This window comes from Pan troglodytes, chromosome 2 (genome assembly GCF_028858775.2).
Source record: "Pan troglodytes isolate AG18354 chromosome 2, NHGRI_mPanTro3-v2.0_pri, whole genome shotgun sequence".
In the NCBI taxonomy this organism is placed as follows: domain Eukaryota; kingdom Metazoa; phylum Chordata; class Mammalia; order Primates; family Hominidae; genus Pan; species Pan troglodytes.
This window is the reverse complement of record NC_086015.1, coordinates 139,237,333-139,258,269: the sequence shown is the minus strand read 5'-3', so window position 1 is coordinate 139,258,269 and position 20,937 is coordinate 139,237,333. Positions and strand designations below refer to the sequence as shown.

General features: G+C 38.3%; 1 protein-coding gene across 4 annotated transcripts in view; it reads right to left on the bottom strand.

Annotated features, from left to right (window-relative positions):
• PPP2R3A (protein phosphatase 2 regulatory subunit B''alpha) overlaps positions 1 to 20,937 on the bottom strand; it is a 181,998-nt gene that overhangs the window by 129,330 nt on the left and 31,731 nt on the right. For 3 of the 4 annotated variants that reach the window (XM_001153482.6, XM_054682260.2, XM_054682261.2), the window contains exon 2: positions 14,951 to 17,385. The exons of the other annotated variant lie outside the window; for it this stretch is intronic. In XM_001153482.6, coding sequence (XP_001153482.3) covers positions 14,951 to 16,945 — 1,995 coding nt within the window. In that variant the 5' untranslated portion in view covers positions 16,946 to 17,385. The remainder of the gene's footprint in view (positions 1 to 14,950; positions 17,386 to 20,937) is intronic. 4 annotated transcript variants of the gene reach the window in all.

Genomic DNA, 20,937 nt, shown 5'->3' with positions numbered 1-20,937 from the left:
AGGAAACAGAGAATAAAACTGTGAAACACAACACATTCTGTATTTATACAATTCATTCTGTTAGGCTTAGTTTGAAATCCAGGACAGATTTCTTAGAACTTTCTGAACCGTCTTATTATTCCTTGCCCTTCCCCCTTTGAAAACGAAGACAATAGTGATTTATAATATTCTTTTTTTCTGGGGAAATCAGCCACATGGGATGTTTTAAGAAAAAATGGGTTGATTACACAGGACAAAGAAAATAATTTTGAACATTTGTCTGAAGAAGTCTCTTATTCTGATTTGTGTATAACTGTTAAAAAACAGTATTATATATGCAATGTGTTGTACCAAAGTAAGTCTACCCCTTTATTTTTTTGAGACAGGGTCTTCCTCTGTTGTCCAGGCTGGAGTGCAGTGGCATGATCTTGGCTCACTGCAACCTCCACCTCCCTGGCTCAAACTATTCTCCCACATCAGCCTCCTGAGTAGCTGGGACTACAGGCACATGGCACTGTGCCCAGCTAATTTTTGTATTTTTAGTAGAGACAGGGTTTCGCCATGTTGCCCAGACTGGTCCTGAACTCCTGGGCTCAAGCAATCTGCCCACCTCAGCCTCTCAAAGTGCTGGGATTACAGGTGTGAGCCACTGTGCCTGGCCTAGCCCTTTATTTTATATATAAACATGTAAATCCATTCAACAGTCTCAGCTGAATGTGGTTATGGAGACTGAGATGATAGCATCAGCTAAGGCCTTAGAGTAGGAAGGGCAGTTGGAATAATGCAGGCAGCAAAACTATAAAAATCTGAATGACAGAAACATAGCATAGTGAGGCTGGGAAATCAGCTCAGCTAAGTGAGGACCTGTATTGAGGTTAGTGTTAGAAGCAGGTCCAGAAAGATAGCATAGTCACTCTGAAGTGACACCAAAGACAGAGAGTCACTCTGAAGTGACACCAAAGGATTTTGCTCAGAAGATGCTACAGAAAAAAAGTTACATATCAAAGTGGAGGTCCTGGTATATCATGAGGGTGCTTCTGATTAACAAAAGCCAGCCAGCTGTTTGGAAAAATCTAAATATGTTAACAGCCTGTCCTTGTCCACACAAAAACTTATACACAAATGTTCACAGCTGCATCATTCATAATTGCCAAAAAGTGGAAACAACCCAAATGTCCAGAAAATGAATTTTATCTCAATTTTTAAAAAGCCTTCTCATGTTGTAGTTCTAACAGGCTGAGTAGTTTAGAAAGGTAATAACAGAGTGAATAATCAAGGAAAACTTCCCTGGCGTTGCTAGAGATCTAGATATCCAAATCACCTGAGAAATTCATTGCAAAAAGATCATCGCCTAGGCACAGTCATCAGGTTATCTAAAGTCAACATGAAGGAAAAAATCCTAAGAGCTGTGAGGTAAAAGCATCAGGTAACTTTTAAAGAAAAACCTCTCAGATTAACAGCAGATTTCTCAGCAGAAACCCTACTAGCTAGAAGGGATTGGGGTCATATCTTTAGCTTCCTTAAACAAACAATTATCAACCAAGAATTTTGTATCCAACTAAACTAAGCTTCATAAATGAAGGAAAGATAAAGTCTTTTTCAGACAAACCAATGCTGAGAGAATTCACCACTACCAAGCCTGCATTACAAGAACTGCTAAAACAAGTTCTAAATCTTGAAACAAAACCTCGAAATACACCAAAATAGAACCTCCTTAAAGCATACATTTCACACGGCATATAAAATAATAACACAATGAAAAAACCCCCAAGGTATTCGGGCAACAACTAATATGATGAATAGAATAGTACCTCACATGGCAATAGTAATGTTGAATGTAAATGGCCTAAATGCTCCACTTAAAAGATGCAGAATGGTAGAATGGATAAGAATTTACCAACCAAGTATCTGCTGTCTTTAAGAGACTCACCTAACGTATAAGGACTCACATAGACTTAAGGTAAAGGGGTGGAAAAAGATAATCCATGCAAATGGACACCAAAAGTGAGCAGGAGTAGCTATTCTTATATCAGATAAAACAGACTTTAAAGCGACAACAGTTAAAAAAGACAAAGAGGGACATTATATAATGATAAAAGGACTAGTGGAAAATATCACAATCCTAAATATATATGCACCTGACACTGGAGCTCCCAAATTTATAAAACAATTACTACTAGACCTAAGAGAGGAGATAGATAGCAACACAATAATAGTGGGGGACTTTAATACTGCACTGAATGCACTAGACAGGTCATCACATCAGGAGGTCAACAAACAAACAATGGACTTAAACTATACCCTAGAACAAATGGACTAAATGGATACTTATAGAACATTCTACCCAACAACTGCAGAATATACATTCTGTTCATCAGCACATGGAACATTCTCCAAGACAGACCATATGATAGGCCACAAAACAAGTCTCAGTAACTTAAGAAAACTGAAATTATATCAAGTACTTTCTCAGACCAAAGTGGAATAAAATTGGAAATCGACTCCAAAAGGAACCCTCAAAACCATGCAAATACATGGAAATTAAATAATCTGCTTCTGAATGATTGTTGAGTCAACAATGAAATCAAGATGGAAATTAAAAAATTCTTTGAGCCAGACAATAATAGTGACACAACCTATCAAAACCTCGGGGATACAGCGAAAGTGGTGCTAAGATTAAAGTTCATAGCATTAAATGCCTGCATCAAAAAGTCTGAAAGACCACAAATAGACAATCTAAGGTCATACCGCAAGGAACTAGAGAAACAACAACAAACCAAACCCAAACCTAGCAAAAGAAAAGAAATAACAAAGATCAGAGCAGAACTAAATGAAATTCAAACAACAACAAAAAATGCAAAAGAGAAATGAAACAAAAAGCTGGTTCTTTGAAAAGATAAACAAAATTGATAGACCATTAGAGAGATTAACCGAGAAAAGAAGAGAGACGATCCAAATAAGCTCAATTAGAAATGAAACAGGAAATATTACAACTGATACCACAAAAATACAAAAGGTCATTCAAGGCTACTATGAACACCTTCATGCACGCAAACTGAAAAACCTAGAAGAGATGGATAAATTCCTGGAAATATACAACCCTCCTAGATTAAACTAGGAAGAAACAGAAGCTCAACAGACCAATAACAAGCAGAGAGAGTGAAATGGTAATAAAAAAAAATTGCCAACAAAAAAAAGTCCAGGACCAGATGGATTCACAGCTGAATTCTATCAGACATTCAAAGAATTGGTACCAATCCTATTGAAACTATTCCAAAATATAGAGAAAGAGGGAATCCTCCCTAAATCATTCTATGAAGCCAGTATCACCCTAATATCAAAACCAGGAAAGGACATAAAAAAACTACACACCAATATCTCTGGTGAACATAGATGCAAAAATCTTCAACAAAATACTAGCTAACTGAATCCAACAGCCTATTAAAAAGATAATCCACCATGATCAAGTGGGTTTCATACCAGGGATGCAGGGATTACTTAATATACACAAGTCAATAAATGTGATACACCACAGAAAAAGAATAAAAAACAAAAATCACATGATCATTTCAAATAGATGCAGAAAAAGCATTTGACAAAATCCAGCATCCCTTTATGATTAAAACCTCAGCAAAATCGGCATAGAAGGGATATACCTTAAGGTAATAAAAGCTATCTATGACAAACCCACAGCCAACATTATACTGAACAAGGAAAAGTTGAAAGGACTCCCCCTGAGCAGTGGAACAAGGATGCCCACTTTCACCACTTCTATTCAACATAGTACTGGAAGTCCTAGTCAGAGCAACCAGGCAAGAGAAAGAAAGAAAGGGCATCCAAATAGGTAAAGAAGAAGTCAAACTGTCGCTGTTTGCTGATATGATCATATACCTGGAAAACCCTAAAGACTCATCCAAAAGCTCCTAGATCTGATAAAGGAATTCAGTCAAGTTTCAGGATATAAAATCAAAGTACACAAATCAGTAGCACTGCTATACACCAACCGAGACCAAGCTGAGAATCAAATCAAGAACTCAACCCCTTTTACAATAACTGTAAAAAAACAAAATAAATAAAATACATAAGAATATACCTAACCGAGGAGGTGAAAGACCTCTGCAAGGAAAACCACAAAACACTGCCAAAAAAATCACAGATGACATAAACAAATGAAAACATATCGCATGCTCATGGATGGGTAGGATCAATATTGTGAAAATGACCATTCTGCCAAAAGCAATCTAAATATTCAATGCAATTCCAGTCAAAATACCACCATCACTCTTCACAAAACTAGAAAAAACAATCCTGAAATTTATATGGAACCAAAAAAGAGCCCACATAGCCAAAGCAAGACTAAGCAAAAGAACAAATCTGGAGGCATCACATTACCTGACTTCAAACTATACTATATCGCTATAGTCACCAAAATAGGCACATAGACCAATGGAACAGAATGGAGAACCCAGAAATAAAGCCAAATACTTACAACCAACTGATCCTTGACAAGGCAAATAAAAACATAAAGTGGGGAAAGGACACCCTATTCAACAAACAGTGCTGGAATAATTGGCAAATCACATGCAGAAGAATGAAGCTGGATCCTCATTTCTCATCTTACACAAAAATCAACTCAAGATGGATCAAGGACTTAAATCTAAGACCTGAAACCATAAAAACTCTAGAAGACAACATCGGAAAAACCCTTCTAGACATCGGCTTAGGTGAAGACTTCATGACCAAGGACCCAAAAGCAAATGCAACAGAAACAGAGATAAATAGATGGGACTTACTTAAACTAAAAAGCTTCTGCACAGTAAAAGAAATAATCAGCAGAGTAAACAAACAAACCACAGCGTGGAAGAAAATCTTTGTAAACTATGCATCTGACAAAGGACTAATATCCAGAATCTACACAGAACTCAAACAAATCAGCAAGAAAAAACCAAACAATCCCATCAGAAAGTGGGCTAAGGACACAAATAAGACAAGTCTTAAAAGAAGACGTACAAATGGCCAACAAATATATGAAAAAATGCTCAACATCACTAACGATCAGCAAAATGCAAATCAAAACCACAATGCGATACCACCTTACTCCTGCAAGAATGGCCATAATTTAAAAAATCAAAAAATAGTAGATATTGGCATGGTGGTGATAAGGGAACATTTTTACACTGCTGGTGGGAATGTAAACTAGTACAATCAATCTGGAAAACAGTATGAAAATTCCTTAAAGAACTGAAAGTAGATCTACCATTTGATCCAGCAATCCCACTACTGGGTATCTACCCAGAGGAAAAGAAGTCATTATATGAAAAAGATACTTGCACACTCACGTTTATAGCAGCACAATTTGCAAATGCAAAACTATGGAACCAGCCCAAATGCTCATCAATCAATGAGTGGATAAACAAAATGTGATACATACATACATACATACATACACACACACACACACACACACACACACACACACACACACACCATGGAATACTATTCAGCCATAAAAACTAATGAAATAATGGCATTCGCAGCAACCTGGATGGAATTGGAGACTACTATTGTAGGTGAAGTAACTCAGGAATGGAAAGCCAAACTCGTATGTTCTCACTTATAAGCTAGAGCTAAGCTATGAGGATGCAAAGGCATAAGAATGACAGAATGGACTTTGGGGACTTGGGAGGAAGGGTGGGAAGGGGGTGAGGGATAAAAGACTATACATTAGGCACAGTATACACTGCTCAGGTGATGGGTGCACCAAAATCTCAGAAATCACCACTAAAGAACTTATCCATGTAATCAAATACCACCTGTGCCCCCAAAACCTATTGAAATAAAAATAAATAGAAAATAAATCAAAAGGGGTAACAGCTTGGAATCACAGACTTTCTTTAAAATATCCCTGTAAATAGGCCTTATGAGAGCCAACTGATTATAAGCTAATTAGTTAATACTAGATTTCATAACCTTTCTGCTCTAACTTGGTGTTTTCTTCATTATTTAGTGGCTTGTTCTGTGTTACTATTTTTTTTTTCACTCTTAAATAATGAAACACTGGTGGGGGGAAGGAGGCCAGGTAGTGGTAGTTATCTATAGTTTATTTGTTCCCAGCCTAATTCTCTAGCCTTGACTTCACTGGCTGCAGCAAAATAGGAAAGCATGTGTATGATAGAGGAGACCTAATAAGCATTTTTGTGTCTTGCTCCAATTGCCTCCAAATTATGGGAACACATTCTATGACTAATAACAGAAAGAACCCACAAAATCTGATGTTTTTGCTTTTCAGTGTTCCTAATACTTGGGGTAGATGTTGTTCTAGGATCTGGGGCAGCAAGGAAGAATTAGAGCCTAAAATGATCAGGAATAATAATTCTGGGATCCCTAGAATTTCTAGTGTCTAGAGTTCTCTGTACTTCTTAGTCTGCTTTTTTTCTTCCCTCTCTCCTTGAGGAATTAATTCAATTAGAGATTGCTCATTACAGACCATAATAATTCATTTTTGGCCTATAAATATGTTGGAGAAAAAAGAAATGAAGGGATTCTATTTCACTGACACTGCCATGTTAAATAAATGCCTGGTGACTGGTGTTATAAAATACTCTGCCCCAGTGTCTTCCTTGGTGGGGAGAGAGAGAGTGAGTGTGTGTGTGTGTGTGTGTATGTATGATTTCTCAGTAACTGTGGGTGGGAGTTGAACTCACAGATGTCAAAACAGGAGCTTGGAACTGATAGTCAAGGACCCTGGTGACAATGAGCATTATGCTGGAAGTACGACAAATACGTCTCTTGGATGCCAAAGCACCTCCCAGGGTAAACACCTTAACTGTGGTCTCCAAAAGTAGATCCATGAGAGGGGATGACAGAATAACCCCTCAGACCCAGTCTAGGCTAGTTACGGTTTGCTGGCAATCTCAAGGGAGATGACTCTGATTCAAAGATCTCTATGTAATTCCCAGTTCTTATGAAGGACTGCAAGATATGGTATAATAGAGCTTCTGAAGTGATCAGTTTACACACGTAATTTTATCCAATTTCTGAAGATGATCATATTGGGAAGCCTGGTTTCAGGGGCTCAAGCCTGGCTAAAATAGTGGAATCTCTTAGGGTATCTAAGAGAATTTAGAAAAATTACCTTTATTATTTTTTTCTTCTTACAAAAGGATAAGGTTGGTTGTAAGGAAAAATTTAAATACTACAGAAATATAACATAGAAACAAAAGTCCCTATACAAAGTGACAATTACTAACAAATATCAATTGAACACTGAGTGCCAGCTACCAGGGATATAGCAGTGAATGTAACAGATAAAATTCCCTGTTCTCATAGAGGTTTCATTCTAGTGGTAGGAGTCAGTGGAGAAAAAGAAACAGTAATTGAAATAATATATCAGGGGGTGGTAAGTGTTAGGGGAAAAAAAAAACAGTAGAGGGGGAAAGGGAATGCCAAAGATTGTATGTGTGCATGAAATTTTTAGGGCAAAAAGGCCTCAGTGAAGTGATATTTTTACAAAGACGGATGTGGTGATGGAGTGAGTCCTGCAGGTATGGGGTGGGGGTGTTGTAGGAAGAAGGAATAGCAAATGGGAATATGTCTGGTATATTTAGAAAGAGGAGGGCTAGAGGAGGAACTGGAAACAATAATAACAGCTCTTTCAGAGAGCCCTGGAGTGAAGAAGAGCAGACAAATGAGTGTTAACTCAACTGGTATGTTGGAGCACTAGGGGTCTGTTTTGTTTTAAAGCTGGGAGAATTGTAGCATGTTTATCTGCTGAAGGAGTGATTGAGCAGAGGAGAAAAACTGATGACTGCAGGGGAGAAATGGGTCAATCTCTGCAGGAGTGTTTGTGAGTTGATGGGAGGGGATGGTATCTATTAATAAAGCCCCAGTGTAGGTCTGGCCTTAGATAGGAGTTTGGGGATGGGCGCGGTGGCTCACGCCTGTAATCCCAGCACTCTGGGAGGCCGAGGTGGGCGGATCACAAACTCAGGAGTTCAAGACCAGCCTGACCAACATGGTGAAACTCCGTCTCTACTAAAAATACAAAAATTAGCCGAGCGTGATGGCATGCCCCTGTAGTCCCAGCTGCTCGGGAGGCTGAGGCAGGAGAATCGAGGGAGGCAGAGGTTACAGTGAGCCGAGATCACACCACTGCACTCCAGCCTGGGCAATAGAGTGAGACTCCACCTCAAAGAAAAAAAAAAAAGAAAGAAAGAAAAGAAAAAGATAGGAGCTTGGATGGTTCATGTATAGAAATAATAGAAATAGAAGGAAAGGGAGAAGATATTTAGTACTGATATGGGTAGGAGATGGATAAAGGTCTCTTCTGATTGCTTTAGTTTTCTCAGTAAAATAGGAAACAAGGTTAGCTGAGGGTGAGGATGGGAAAGATGCTGGAGGTTAGAAGACAGGGAAAAAGGCACCTGCAGAGTGGAAAGTGAATGGACTAGGGAAACACAGTAGGACTGCCACACAGTACTAAAGACCCACTGGAGGTTGGTGGTCATGAATTTAAAGCAAGACCACTCAGCATGGTTGTGTGATCTTCTGTAGCCAAGTTCAGCTGCACGAATAAAAGCTCAGAGTAGACAGAGAACACGATTTAATCTGAGTTGGAGCTGTTCCAGGTGGGTACCATGAAATGAGGGGATGACAAGGAACCTCAGAGTATATTCAAGGGAATGATTTTAGTGACGAATTATGGCAGTGGTTCTCAAGCATAATCATGCATCAGAATCACCCGGAGGGCTTGTTAAAACCAAAAAGTGTTGAGCCCTACCCCCAGAGTTTCTGATTTACTAGGTTTGGGTTGGGGTAGGAGAATATGCATTTCTATCAAGTGCCCAGGTAATGCTAACAGTATTAGTTGGGAACCATACTCTTAAAACCACTGACATAAACATAAGGCCAGAAAATGAACGAAGAAGGGCAGAGGACAGACTCATTAGAGGAGATCAAGGAATTGAGAAGCTCCTGTATTGGATACCTTATCTATCAAACACTCGAACAGTGGCAAGAGTAATACTGAAAAGTGTGTCATAAAGCCAGGAGATAAAACCTTCAAGAAATAAGTGACCTGGGTTGGTAGATGACTACAATCAGAAGAGGTAGTGGATAGCAGAGTCTAATGGTATTAGTTCAAAGTTGGGGCGGGGCTGGTTTCAGGGAGGCAGCCAGGAGAATAGTCTAGAGCAGCAATGAAATGCAAGGACCCTTACTGCCCCCTCCAGGCCCAGTGGGATAGGGGGTGGGAATGAGAAAGAATAGAGCCACCATTTCACTGGCTACAGTATCCTTAGGAAGAGACGAGTTTAAGTTATAATAGGAAGGGAAATGTTTAGGGAAGAGATATGACATAGGAAACTTTGCCGGTAAATCATCATGAATTCAGAGTGCAAGAGGACATGGTGAAACGATTTCAGGAGTTGGGAGGGTTGGAAGTGGACTTAGGAAATATATAAGAGCAGTGTGAGGAGGAAAGTGGGGTGGGGGATGGGGGGTGATCTGGATTCCTGGATTTCTGGTGCTGACTAATGTAAACAAGGATGAAAGGGCATATTAGACAGATTAGTCCTGATGACCTTAAGTCAGAGAGTGGTGGTGAAGCTGTGAGGGTTGGACAGGCCTGTGGGCTTAATGGAGCAAGCTGGGTTCTGGGAGCTCCTCTTCACTCCTGCCAAGGGTGGAGTGGAGGCTGGGAGAGGGCAGACTTATCAGGAACACCTGGATATGAGATTCACTTTCTACTTCTGGAGGAACATGAATAATATTGAGCATATGTACCCCAAACTTTGTGTGCATAAAAATATATTAATAACAAAAAGGGATCATAATGGTACATCTTGCAATTTACATTTTTAACTTTATCTTGACCCTTCTACATCAGTACATATATATCTACCAGGCTCTTGTGAACATAGGTGGGGACATATTTGAGATACCTGATGTTAATCAGAAAGAATGCAGGTATTAATGCAAAGGTACCTGACGTCAGAAGCCACCAAAGGTGGAGGGGGATATTCAGGTTGGGCTCATTCCACAAATTCCTATTTGCCACCAGGCAGATGTGTTTACTTTTATTAATCTGCTTGGTGGCAATTGAGAGGAGGAGAGAATGGTTTCCTATTGTATTGCTAAGTGTCTTGATTTCTACTTAAGCATTCCCAGCACTGAATCCAGGCACCATGAGCACCTACAAAGCTAGGGAAGAAACATTTTCCCTCAGTGACATGACTGGCTAATGTTAATGAAGGCATGGATATAAACCTAGAAAGTAAAGAGAGAAAAGTGTTTATTAAGGCTCCACAAGGAACGTTTAACAAAGTTCCTAAAATGTGCTTTGCTAAAATGTTAAATTTATTTTCCTAATTATTCTGCATTCAAATATGCATATAAAACTATACACTATACTATCTAAACAATGAGGAAACCTAAATGTTAGATCATTAACCTAGGAAGGTTCTTTATTTCCTCTGGAATGAAATCTCAAATACAAATTCCTGCTCAGGGTTAGAAGAAAGCAAAGTGAGTTCTAGTAACAACAGAAATTATGCTCACCTTCAAAGATTTCTCTCGGGCATCCAAAAACAAATAAACAAACAATTGTACTAAAATTAAACGGCCAGAAATATCCTTTTCCAACCCAAATCCATGAGGAGGAAGATGGCAACTTCTAAGAATGGGCAAAAGGACAATGAATATATAGGTATTCCTTAAAGAGAAAGTAAATTGTTACAAAATTTTCAAAATTTAAACAAAGAGCTCGTATATAGCGTACTGTAAGAAAGCCTGTGGGAACAATGGTGATCGAGAAAGCACCCTCTCCTCGAAATGGCTACAGCATATTATCGAGGGATTTCTGCCCCCACAATAAAGTAAAACAATCTACACTCACATGATGTCTTTCCCTCTTGCCAGGAAAGGTGACCAGACCCTTCCTAGGGTGCTGTCGTTTTTTAGGTGTTAAAGGCTAGAGGAATTAAAAGACTTAGAGGTCTAGGTAAGTAAGATACTTGAGTCTTGCTGAGGCACTACCCTGAAGTCTGAGAAGGGCTGATGTCAGGTCCTCTTGTACCCATCCTTGAGAAGCAAAAAGCAGGGAAAGGGATGGCCCTCAGGCAAGGGAGCAGTTTCCATTTGAGGAGACAAAGCAGGAAAGTGAACACCCCCTCACTTGGTTATTCATCCACTTACTCGTTTATTCATTCAACAAATAGCCATTTAATGCTAAATAAAGGCCAACAGAGGCTAGTAGCCCAGATGTGGAAACTTAAGAGAGATTCACACATCTCCTTCCATATTCTTATTTCACTATTTCATTTTTACCTCGGGTACATTTGAGAGCTTGAGATAACATTTTTGGAGGCTGAATGGAAAAAGAGAAGATCAGATGTGAATTAGGTTGTCAGGCAGACTGCCTGCTTAAATTCTGACTTTAAACTCCAGAAAACGGATGGGAAAAGGTTACCACCTGAAGGACAGGTAGGCTTCTTACTCTCTATCCCTTATTGGTGTGGATTCTACTAACTTGGAATTCATAATAATATAAGCAGAGCAGTCTGAAATTTCCCTTTATATTCTCTAGGAAGGAAAGTTCTGTTAGAACAATTTTTGTTGCCCTTGATCATCAAGATAAAACTATTACAGAGCTTAGGTTTGAGAGAAATAATGGATTCATATATATCTATATAGTCTCTTGCTGAATTCCCCTGGGACAAAAGGTATTTGGAGAAGATTTGAAGCAAACAGTAAAATGTTAAGATTTGACAAAGCTAAATGGTGGGTGATAACAGTGCTTTTGTATCATTCACCATACTTTTCTATTTGCTTAAGATGGGTTGACAAACTTCAGTCCATGGACCAAATCTGGCCCACTGCCTGTTTTTCTAAGTCTTGGAGCTAAGAATGGTTTACATTTTTAAAGCATTGGGTTGTTTGTTTGTTGGTTTGTCTTGCAAAGGGCAAATAAGACTACATGACAGAGACTCCGACCCATAAAGCCTAAAATATTTACTATCTTGCTCTTCATAGAAATGTTTGCCAATTCCTCACTTAAATTTTTCATAAGAAAAGAAAGATTAAAAAAAGACAAGTAGGAAGGCAACTGAGTCAAGGAAGAATGGTTTGTCTTCTTGCATTAAGCATCTTCCTGAATTAAACATTTTATATTACCTGTCTCTTTGAATTAGCTTTTCATTAAGTACTTTTCCAACTTTTATCAAGAAGAAATCTCATCAAATTTTATTATATTCTGTGATATTGAAACTTATTTAAAAGAATGGCAGGAGACAATCTTTTAATAAGATTCTGATTTCAGTCCATTACTTGTCAAAAAAGTGGGAAGCACATTTAGAGCCCAGTGTGGCATTTTAAGGTAGCTGTACCTAGATTGGGGGTCACGGGGAACCCACTCATGAGGTGTTAGCCAGGGACACAGGACAGGTGATGCTCAGACATTTTCTACTTTATGCAGTCCATCTCTTTTTAGAGAATTTGTCTCCTTTTTGTCACAGAAGATAATGGGGGAAGAGGGTTGAGTAAAATTCAAAACACCGTATCACAGTGAGAGCTTCTGGTTATAATGGTTTTAAGATATTGGAATAGGTCATCAGAGAAAGCAGATGTTTCTTCAATGGGCAGACAGGTTATTGTGAGGAAAAATAGTGAGATAATACCTTTAAATGTCTTAGTATGCCTTAGTTCACAATAACTGGTAGCTCTTATGACATTATTATCATTTTGAAGTTGCTATGTAAGTATTTTCTTTCCTTTATAATAAACTATTAAGCACATCAGTATTGCCTGTGTACTGCAATGTGTCACGTGGAAAAAAAAACCATGTGAAGGGATTTTTCTTACTTTTGTGATTAATTCCAAGTTTCTCCCCTAGTGTTGACCCCAAACTAAAGATACTACCACCTGTGAACCAACAAATGAGGAGATTCACACAAAGTAATTTCACAGAAATGCTCAGGGAACATCTGTGATATTTAGACCCAAATAATCACTTAGTAACCTTATTAAAAGTATGTATTGTTTTAAACTTTAGTGTTGCTAGTGACTAAAAAAGTCCACAGAAGAATAGCAGCCACAAAACATACAGACTGAGTATCCCTTATTCAAAATGCTCAGGACTAGAAGTGTTTTAGGTTTAGAATTTTTTTGGATTTTGGAATATCTGCATATACATAATGAGATACCTTGGGGATGGGGCCCAAGTCTAAACACGAAATTTATTTGTTTCATATATACACATAGCTTGAAGGTAATTTTACACAGTATTTTAAAGAATTTTGTACGTGAAACAAGGTTTTGATAGCGTTTTGACTGTGACCTGTCACAAGGTCAGGTGCAGAATTTTCCACTTGTGGCATCATGTTGGTGCCCAAAAAGTTTCAAATTTTGGAGCACTTTGGATTTTGGATGCTCAACATGTACCAGGGAAAGAAAGATTCATCTAATGACAATATGCATTTGTTCCCCTGCTCAAATGACAGTTGTAATGAGAAGCCTAATATGTAACTTGTATTTTAACTTGGCCACATAAATGGCATCTCAAATATCCAATTAGTTTTTTAAAAAATTACTACGTAATATTTAAGAATATAAAAAAGCACAAAGAATAACATGACAAAATACTTACGGATCTACTACCCAGATTATGAAGTAAAATATGACTAATACTATTCAGGCCCCCTGTACGCCCTTCCTCAGTTGCATTTCCCTTCCTCCAGGATTAACCATTAACATTGGATTTTGTGTATCCATGTATTTCTTCATACTTTTTGTAAAAATGTATGTATCTCAAAATGATTCATATCCTTATTTTACAACTTGCTTTTGTCGATTTGGCTTTATGTCTGAATTCATACATGTTGATACATATAGCTCATTCATGTGGTAGGGGCAGTGCTTAACAAATATTCCATGTGCTTTTCTATGTTTCTTAGATTTTAGGTTGGGAATCACTGGACTGTGAACAGAAATGAAGTGTGTCCAAGTTTGGGACAAGGCAGTTAAAAGCATCACCCCTTTGTTCCCCTCCTTCAGTGAACTCAAAAGCCACATATCCTAGATGGGTCAATGGGCAGCAGTAAGAACATGGAGCCTCCATCAGACTGGGTCCTTGAGTGAAGTAGAGCAGAACCTCTTGCTAACCCATGTTGGACTTATAAAACGAACAAGGAATAATCTTGTTGTGCTATGACACACGTATGTAAATAAAATGGGAAGACAACTGCCTTTCTGGGAGTATTCAAAAACAGTGCTTTCAGTAGGGGGATGGATTAAAAACTTTTGAAAATACTTCTGTGATTCTAGATTGGTATTTATTCTCAGTTGCCTGGAGAATCAAATCTTACCCTTTAGTCTTTATCTTCTTTGAAGGCCTACTGTTATGACAATACTTTCAGAATGGTGTTCACATGCTCATGAACTGTTTCAGACATTGTCAGTTTTGTCTCTACAAGTGGATTTTAAGCTCTTAAAGAATCATGTCTTCTCTCCTTTTGTACTCTACACTAACCTTACACAGGTCTACACAGGCATGCAGTAACAACTGGTCTCTTGGTTGGCTGGGGAGGGTGACGACTAATATTAAATGCCTACTTTGTGTAAGGAACCTTGCTTATGTTTCACACAAGTTATTTTGATCCTTATTATTTCCACCATAAAGATGAGGATATTAAAGGTAAGTAATTTTTCTTTGGTCACAGAGCTGGGAAGAAGATGAAGGGTATGGGGAGGGCAGTAGGAACCAGTCTGAGTCTAAAGTCTTTGCTTTTTTTTTCCCTCTATCATCTTGTATAATCTTTGCTTTTTACTGACTCTGAGCTGAGTGAGATCATTCCTAGTGTAGGGCAGAGCTTTAGTAGAACAAAAAATGGCTAACAAAAAAGTTTTTCTTTATAAAATTTTCAAACACTAAACATTTTTTAAAGAGTTCCTAGGACTCAAAATTGTTGGGTCTTACCTTGATCACCTCTGGAGTCTGCTGAATCAAAACTGCTGAAGTAGTATCTTTGGCTTTATCACCAACAGGACTTCTACAGACTGATAAATTGGCCTGGGAGGAAGTTGTCAAGGTTTCCTGTAGAATTTGCATCATTTCCTTTTCTTGTGATAGGCTCCCTCTGCTTGATTTGCATTCAACTAGTTCTTGAGCAAAGTCTTCAATGCTTTCCAGGATTCGCAGTAAGAGGGCTCGATCCTCTTCCTCTATTTTGTGTCCATTGGTTTCAATAATCCTTGTTAGACAGGAAGGTGAGACTTTTTCTATGGGTGAAGAGACTTTAGATTTAGGCTCAAGATCTACAAGGGTCTGACCGGTCAACTGACTGTGACTATTTAAAGAATTAGAGTTTTTACCCTTCGCAAGTGGCTCTCTTAGAGAGGTCTCCATCTTCTGTGAAAAAGATTCCAAATCCATTAACAATTTATCTATCTCTTCCTGGCTACTGGAATTTGTAAAATCTCTCTGGTCTCCCTCTTCAAATTTAGAAACTTTTGATTTACAGTCTTCCTTAGGTAGATTAACAAATGATTTCTCAAATATCTTACCAATTTCATTTTGCATTGGGGTGGGGCATCTTTTAAGATGAGTAGCATGTTCTGGAAATTCTGCTCTATGTTCATTTACCTTTAATAACTCATGACTAGGTCCATTCTCTGTCTTTTGTCCTTTATCTAATGCTTTCTTTCCATCTGACTCTTCTTCAATATAAAGAGTTTCCATTAAGTCGTCAGAAGAAACATTTTCTAAAGGATTCATGGTTAATGACTGTGATTGGACCTGGACAGCTTTTAGAGTTCTAGGATCATTTACCTCTAAGTTATATAAGGAATTTGTGGAGTTGTTTGGAATGGATTGTACAGTGTCCATCTTCCTAGAATTAGGCTTGTCATTTTGCAATTCAATAGTTTGAAATCGTCCAGAGTCAGAAGCTGAGAGCTGGACAACATCTTCATATTTAGGGGGTTGTTCAGTGCCAAACACTGGGGAGAAGGGAGTCAGTTGTAAGCTAGGCATATTACTGATCAGTTCTGTTAAATCTAGAGCCTCATTATTCCCAGACTGCATGAATTCAAATGGTAACTTTTTCAGATAGGATGCTAACCTGGTCATTACATTCATATAGACAGTTTCAGAGCTAGAAATTGTATCATTACCACTTCCTTCACTGATGCTACTCCCTGATTTTTTCTTTATGCATTGTTTTATGATGTCTGTGCATTTTTTTAAATCCTCGGAGCATTTCAATAAGATGTCCAAGCACATCTTTATGTCTGTCCCAGAAGAAAAATTATCTATTTTATGTTTTTCCAAAATCTGAGTAACCAAGTCTTCTTCAGAAAAGTTTTGAAGAAACATGGAAGTCAGGTTCGTATCCAGTGAGTTTCTATGAGACAAAGGTTTTTCCTCAACTGAGGAACTCCGCAGTAAACCAAAGGATGGGGCGTTCCCATCGTTGTTATAATGGCCACAAAGCAAGTCCAAATCAACTGACCTCCTATTAAATGAGTCAGACTTAACTTTCCTTCCCTTTCTGTAAGCTGCATGGTTAGAGTTTTTGTGTTTTTCAAGGGAAAATTCTTTTATTTTCCCACTGGCAAAACTGATTGCTTCTCCTGCAATGTCCTTTAAGTTGTAGGTATTCTGAAATGTAGATCCTCTCTTGACCCTGGGTATGCCTGTGAAGGCCTGTTGGGGATAGTCTCCTTCAGCCGAAGAAAGCCCATTTTCATGGGGTAGAAACATAGAGTTCAGATCTGCATCTTTGAACTGAGACACAGGGATGTGCAAGAGGTCTGCACAAACACTATGGTGTACCACAATGCAGTCAATTCCATGTGTGAAGGTGTGGCAGGTTCCAGTGCAATAATGTATAGCTTGTTCAAAACGCCGGTCTATCACCACGCTGCTGTAGTGGTTCACAGTACTAACCACAAGTCTGTAAGTTGCTGCCATAATATCAAATCCACTTACTGGTGGGACTTGGAACTTTCTAGAACTTGTTTCATGAAAATTCTCCTAAATGACAGTTAGCTGAAAATATATTTAATAACAATGTTCAGTGGTTTCTTCCAAATATAATGGCTTTTCCCATGAAGGGAAACCATTTATATTTGAGGTTTGGTCACTATCAGGATACAGTAGCTGCTGCACATGTGTGGCAAATTTAATAAGTTAATAATTGTGCTTTTAAATTTTATTTAGTAATATTATGATACTGCAGAATTATTTTGATGAAAGAATATCCTCTTTTAGTTCTTCAACAGTTCTATAACATGGAAATTTGCTCTCATAAATTTACTATCATAAATCTTAGTTGGTAGTAGAGAAGTATTGTGATAACTGAGTCCTCCAAAGGTTTAAATGATTCATTTTTCTGTGAATGACAGAGAAACCTGTAATAAAAAAAAAATAATTAAAAGGAAATTTTTTTAATGCTGGAACTTTTGATTTCCTCTTTCTTTGCATCCCATATGCAGTTAACCACCACGCTTTATTATCTGCAATATCCCTTACAGCTGATATTCAACTCATGCCTTTGTTTCATCACACCTTATACTCCTTATTGCCTAGAGTAATATTACCTCAACTCTGCCTTGTCACATCTGCCTCTGAGATGAATTTCTTATTGCATGCTCCTTGCCACCTTATATGATATTAAGAAGCTTAGATTTACACGGCATTTTCATCCCTCATAGCTTAAAAATTCACACTTCTGATCTCCTCATGGATCACAGCAAGTCTACCTCTTTTGACTCACTTTTAAGTCCCTCAACACCTGTTCCAATCCATCTATAATCATATTTTCTACTATGTCCCTGCACCAACCTTTTGCTTCCATCAACCTAGTCTTCTCAAAGACTACCAACACCTAGTACCTGTTCTTGAGTCTCAAACTTCCTCTACTCTTAGAAATCATTCTCCCATCATCTTCTTTTTGCTTACTGAAAGAAAACACAAGTTTCATTACTGATCTTGATCCCATCTCCCAGACCCTGCCCCATGTGGATATCTCTCTCTCTGCATCAAGTGGACAGAATTTACTTAATCATTCTATTTAAAAAACAGCTTTTAAAATATACTGTAGTTGCTTTCCAAGAAGGTTCTGTCAATGTATTTATTCCGTCAACAAATACTGACTACCTACTGTGTGTACCAGGTTCTTTGTATACACTAGGGATAGAGCAGGAAATAAAACAAGGGGAAAAAACCCAATATACAAGTTAAACATATAAACTTATCATATGGTGGCATGTATTGGGGAGAAAAATGATGCAGGGCAAGGGTTTAGAAATGCTGGGAGGGTGCTGTTTTATGAAGGGTTGTCAGAGAAGACCTCACTGACATCTGAAAAGCAGAGACCTGAAAGACTAGAGGAAGCAGGCCAAGGAGGTATTATGAGGTAAATCCTCCAGGGTAGAATAACCGCAAGTACAAAGGCCCTAGAGTGGAGCATGCGTGATTCACTAAAAGAATGGCAAAGTGACCAAAGTGGGTGGAGCAGAGAAAGCAAGGAGACAATGTGGGAGATGACATGGCCTGTAGTCCCAGCTACTCGGGAGGCTGAGGCAGGAGAATTTCTTGAACCCGGGAGGCAGAGGTTGCAGTGAGCCGAGATCACGCCACTGCACTCCAGCCTGGGTGACAGAGCGAGACTCCATCTCAGAAAAAAAAATAAATAAAAATAAGTAAATAAATAAAAATCTGATGAACTTTTCACGAGTCATCTTGCTGAGAAAGAAAAAGGGGATGGGGCAAGACTTAAAAGAACGAATCACAAATTTAGGTCTTTGAGTAAGTTTTGAAAGGACATCAACAGCAGAAAACCAAACCTCAAGGGGTAGCACCAACTATCAATGAGAAATTTACAGTCTAAAATCATTTGAGTTAAAAAAAAATGCCAAAGAATCAAAGATTACTTTCCCTGCTATTTGTTTCAGACCCATGGGTGTCAAATTCTGCCTTTTTATTCAGACCATAATTCAATTGATGCCCAGTTAACTAGATGGAATCTTAGACATGGAATCTAATCCACTATTTTCAATCAGAGATCCAACCTAACTCAGAAGCACCATGCTATCCTGCGTCTAAGAGAAAGCTAGACTCCATGGTTTTGAAGCCCAATCCTGCCAGTGTGGCCTAATATAAGGTGGTTAACCTTGTCAGTCTGTTTCAACGGCAAAATGGAGAGAATAATAATACCCATCTCATGAAGATTAAGTTAACATATGTCAGATGCTTACAACAGTACCTAAGACTCAGGGAATGCACAATAAATATTATTGCTGTTATTGCTCTAATTCACTTATCAAACATTTCCTACTCTGTGCCTGACCCTGGGAGAATGATGCCAAATGACATATAGTGATGTCTTCGGAGTGCTCAATGTTTAATGAGGGCAGGGACAGAAGCAAGCAAGCACAGCAGCTATCAGGAGTGAGGCCAAGTTTCTCCCATTTTGCTCCCACAATTAATAAATGCTCTTTTCAGAAAAGTTGGACAATACTCACAAGCAGAAATAAACACTGTTGATATTCTTATGGATATACTTTAACTTTCTCTTGCAAAAATTTATAAATGTATGTATTTTTTACAAAATTTGGACCATACTATAACTTACTTTGACAATATCTTATAAATGTACTTCCAGGTCAAAATAGACATAGATCATTTTAATGAATAACATTCTATCATATAAATAAATGTAGCCATTTGTTATTGCTGAACATTTAGGTTATTTACTATTTGTTTTCAAATAAGCAGTGATAAATATTCTTTTACATTTATTTTACATAGCTCTTCAGTTATTTGCTTATAATATATTCCACACAGTAAAATGTTGAGTCAAAAGATGTGTGTGTGTGTGTACATATGCTTTTTCAAAAAAAGTCATTAGATACATAGGGCCAATCTAGAAGAGGGCCTGTTTCTCCATGTTTTCTTGGACTGATTCCTCTCTTTAAATTTTTGGTAATTTGATTGATGAAAAAAATGGAAGTACATTGTTTTAATCTTCATTTCCTTGATTGCTGGTAAGTCTGAATATCTTCTCATTTACCTATTAGACATTTTGTCATTGTTCACTTGTGAAGCCTTTCTTCATGTCCTTTGTCTGTTTTGAGAGGGAGCATCTGAATCAGACTGAGGAGTCAGGAAAAGCTTCCTGAAATATAGCGATGTAGGTACATAATTTTGAAGGATCAATGAGAGCTACTTAGACAAAAAGGAAGGGAAGAATACTCCAGGTAGAGGGAAACACATATGTGAAGGCAGAGAGGCAGAACACTGCACAGTGAATGCCGAAGTACAAGTAGTTCCAGCCAGTTTCACTGGGGGGCGTACAGAGACAAGCAAGAGGGCAGGAAAACAGAGCATACAGTCACAGTTGGCCTTTGTATGCTAAACTAAGGAGTCTGAACTTTATTCTGAAAGCTATGAGAAAAACAAAGACTTTTAGGCTAGAGAGTAAGAGTAACATGATGAAATTTGTTACAGAAAGATCACTGTAGCACCTGAGTGGAGGATAGATAGGAACCAGACTGAAGACCTAGAAATCGATTAGGAGGTTATGATAATAATCCATGCAAGAAGTGATGAGAATCTAAACCAAGTAGGTGACAGTAATAACAAAGAGGAGGGCACTGATTAGCCCAGGAGGAAGAATCCATAGAACAGCAGGAGGGGAAAGTGACAGGGTGGAATCTTGGATTTCTGGCTTAAGTACTGGGAGACTTGTGTTGCTAATCCTAAAACAGACTTTTTGTTTTTGTTTTACGGGGGGTGGCCACAGGACAGATAAAGTTATTTTCTGAATGTGTTGTTTGAGGAGGTACCTGCGGAATATCTAAGTGGTGATGACTGAATGAAATGTGAACACAAAAACCTGGAGGTCAGCAGAAAGATCTGGGTTGGAGACGCAGCTCTGAGAATTTACTCAGGGTGAGTGC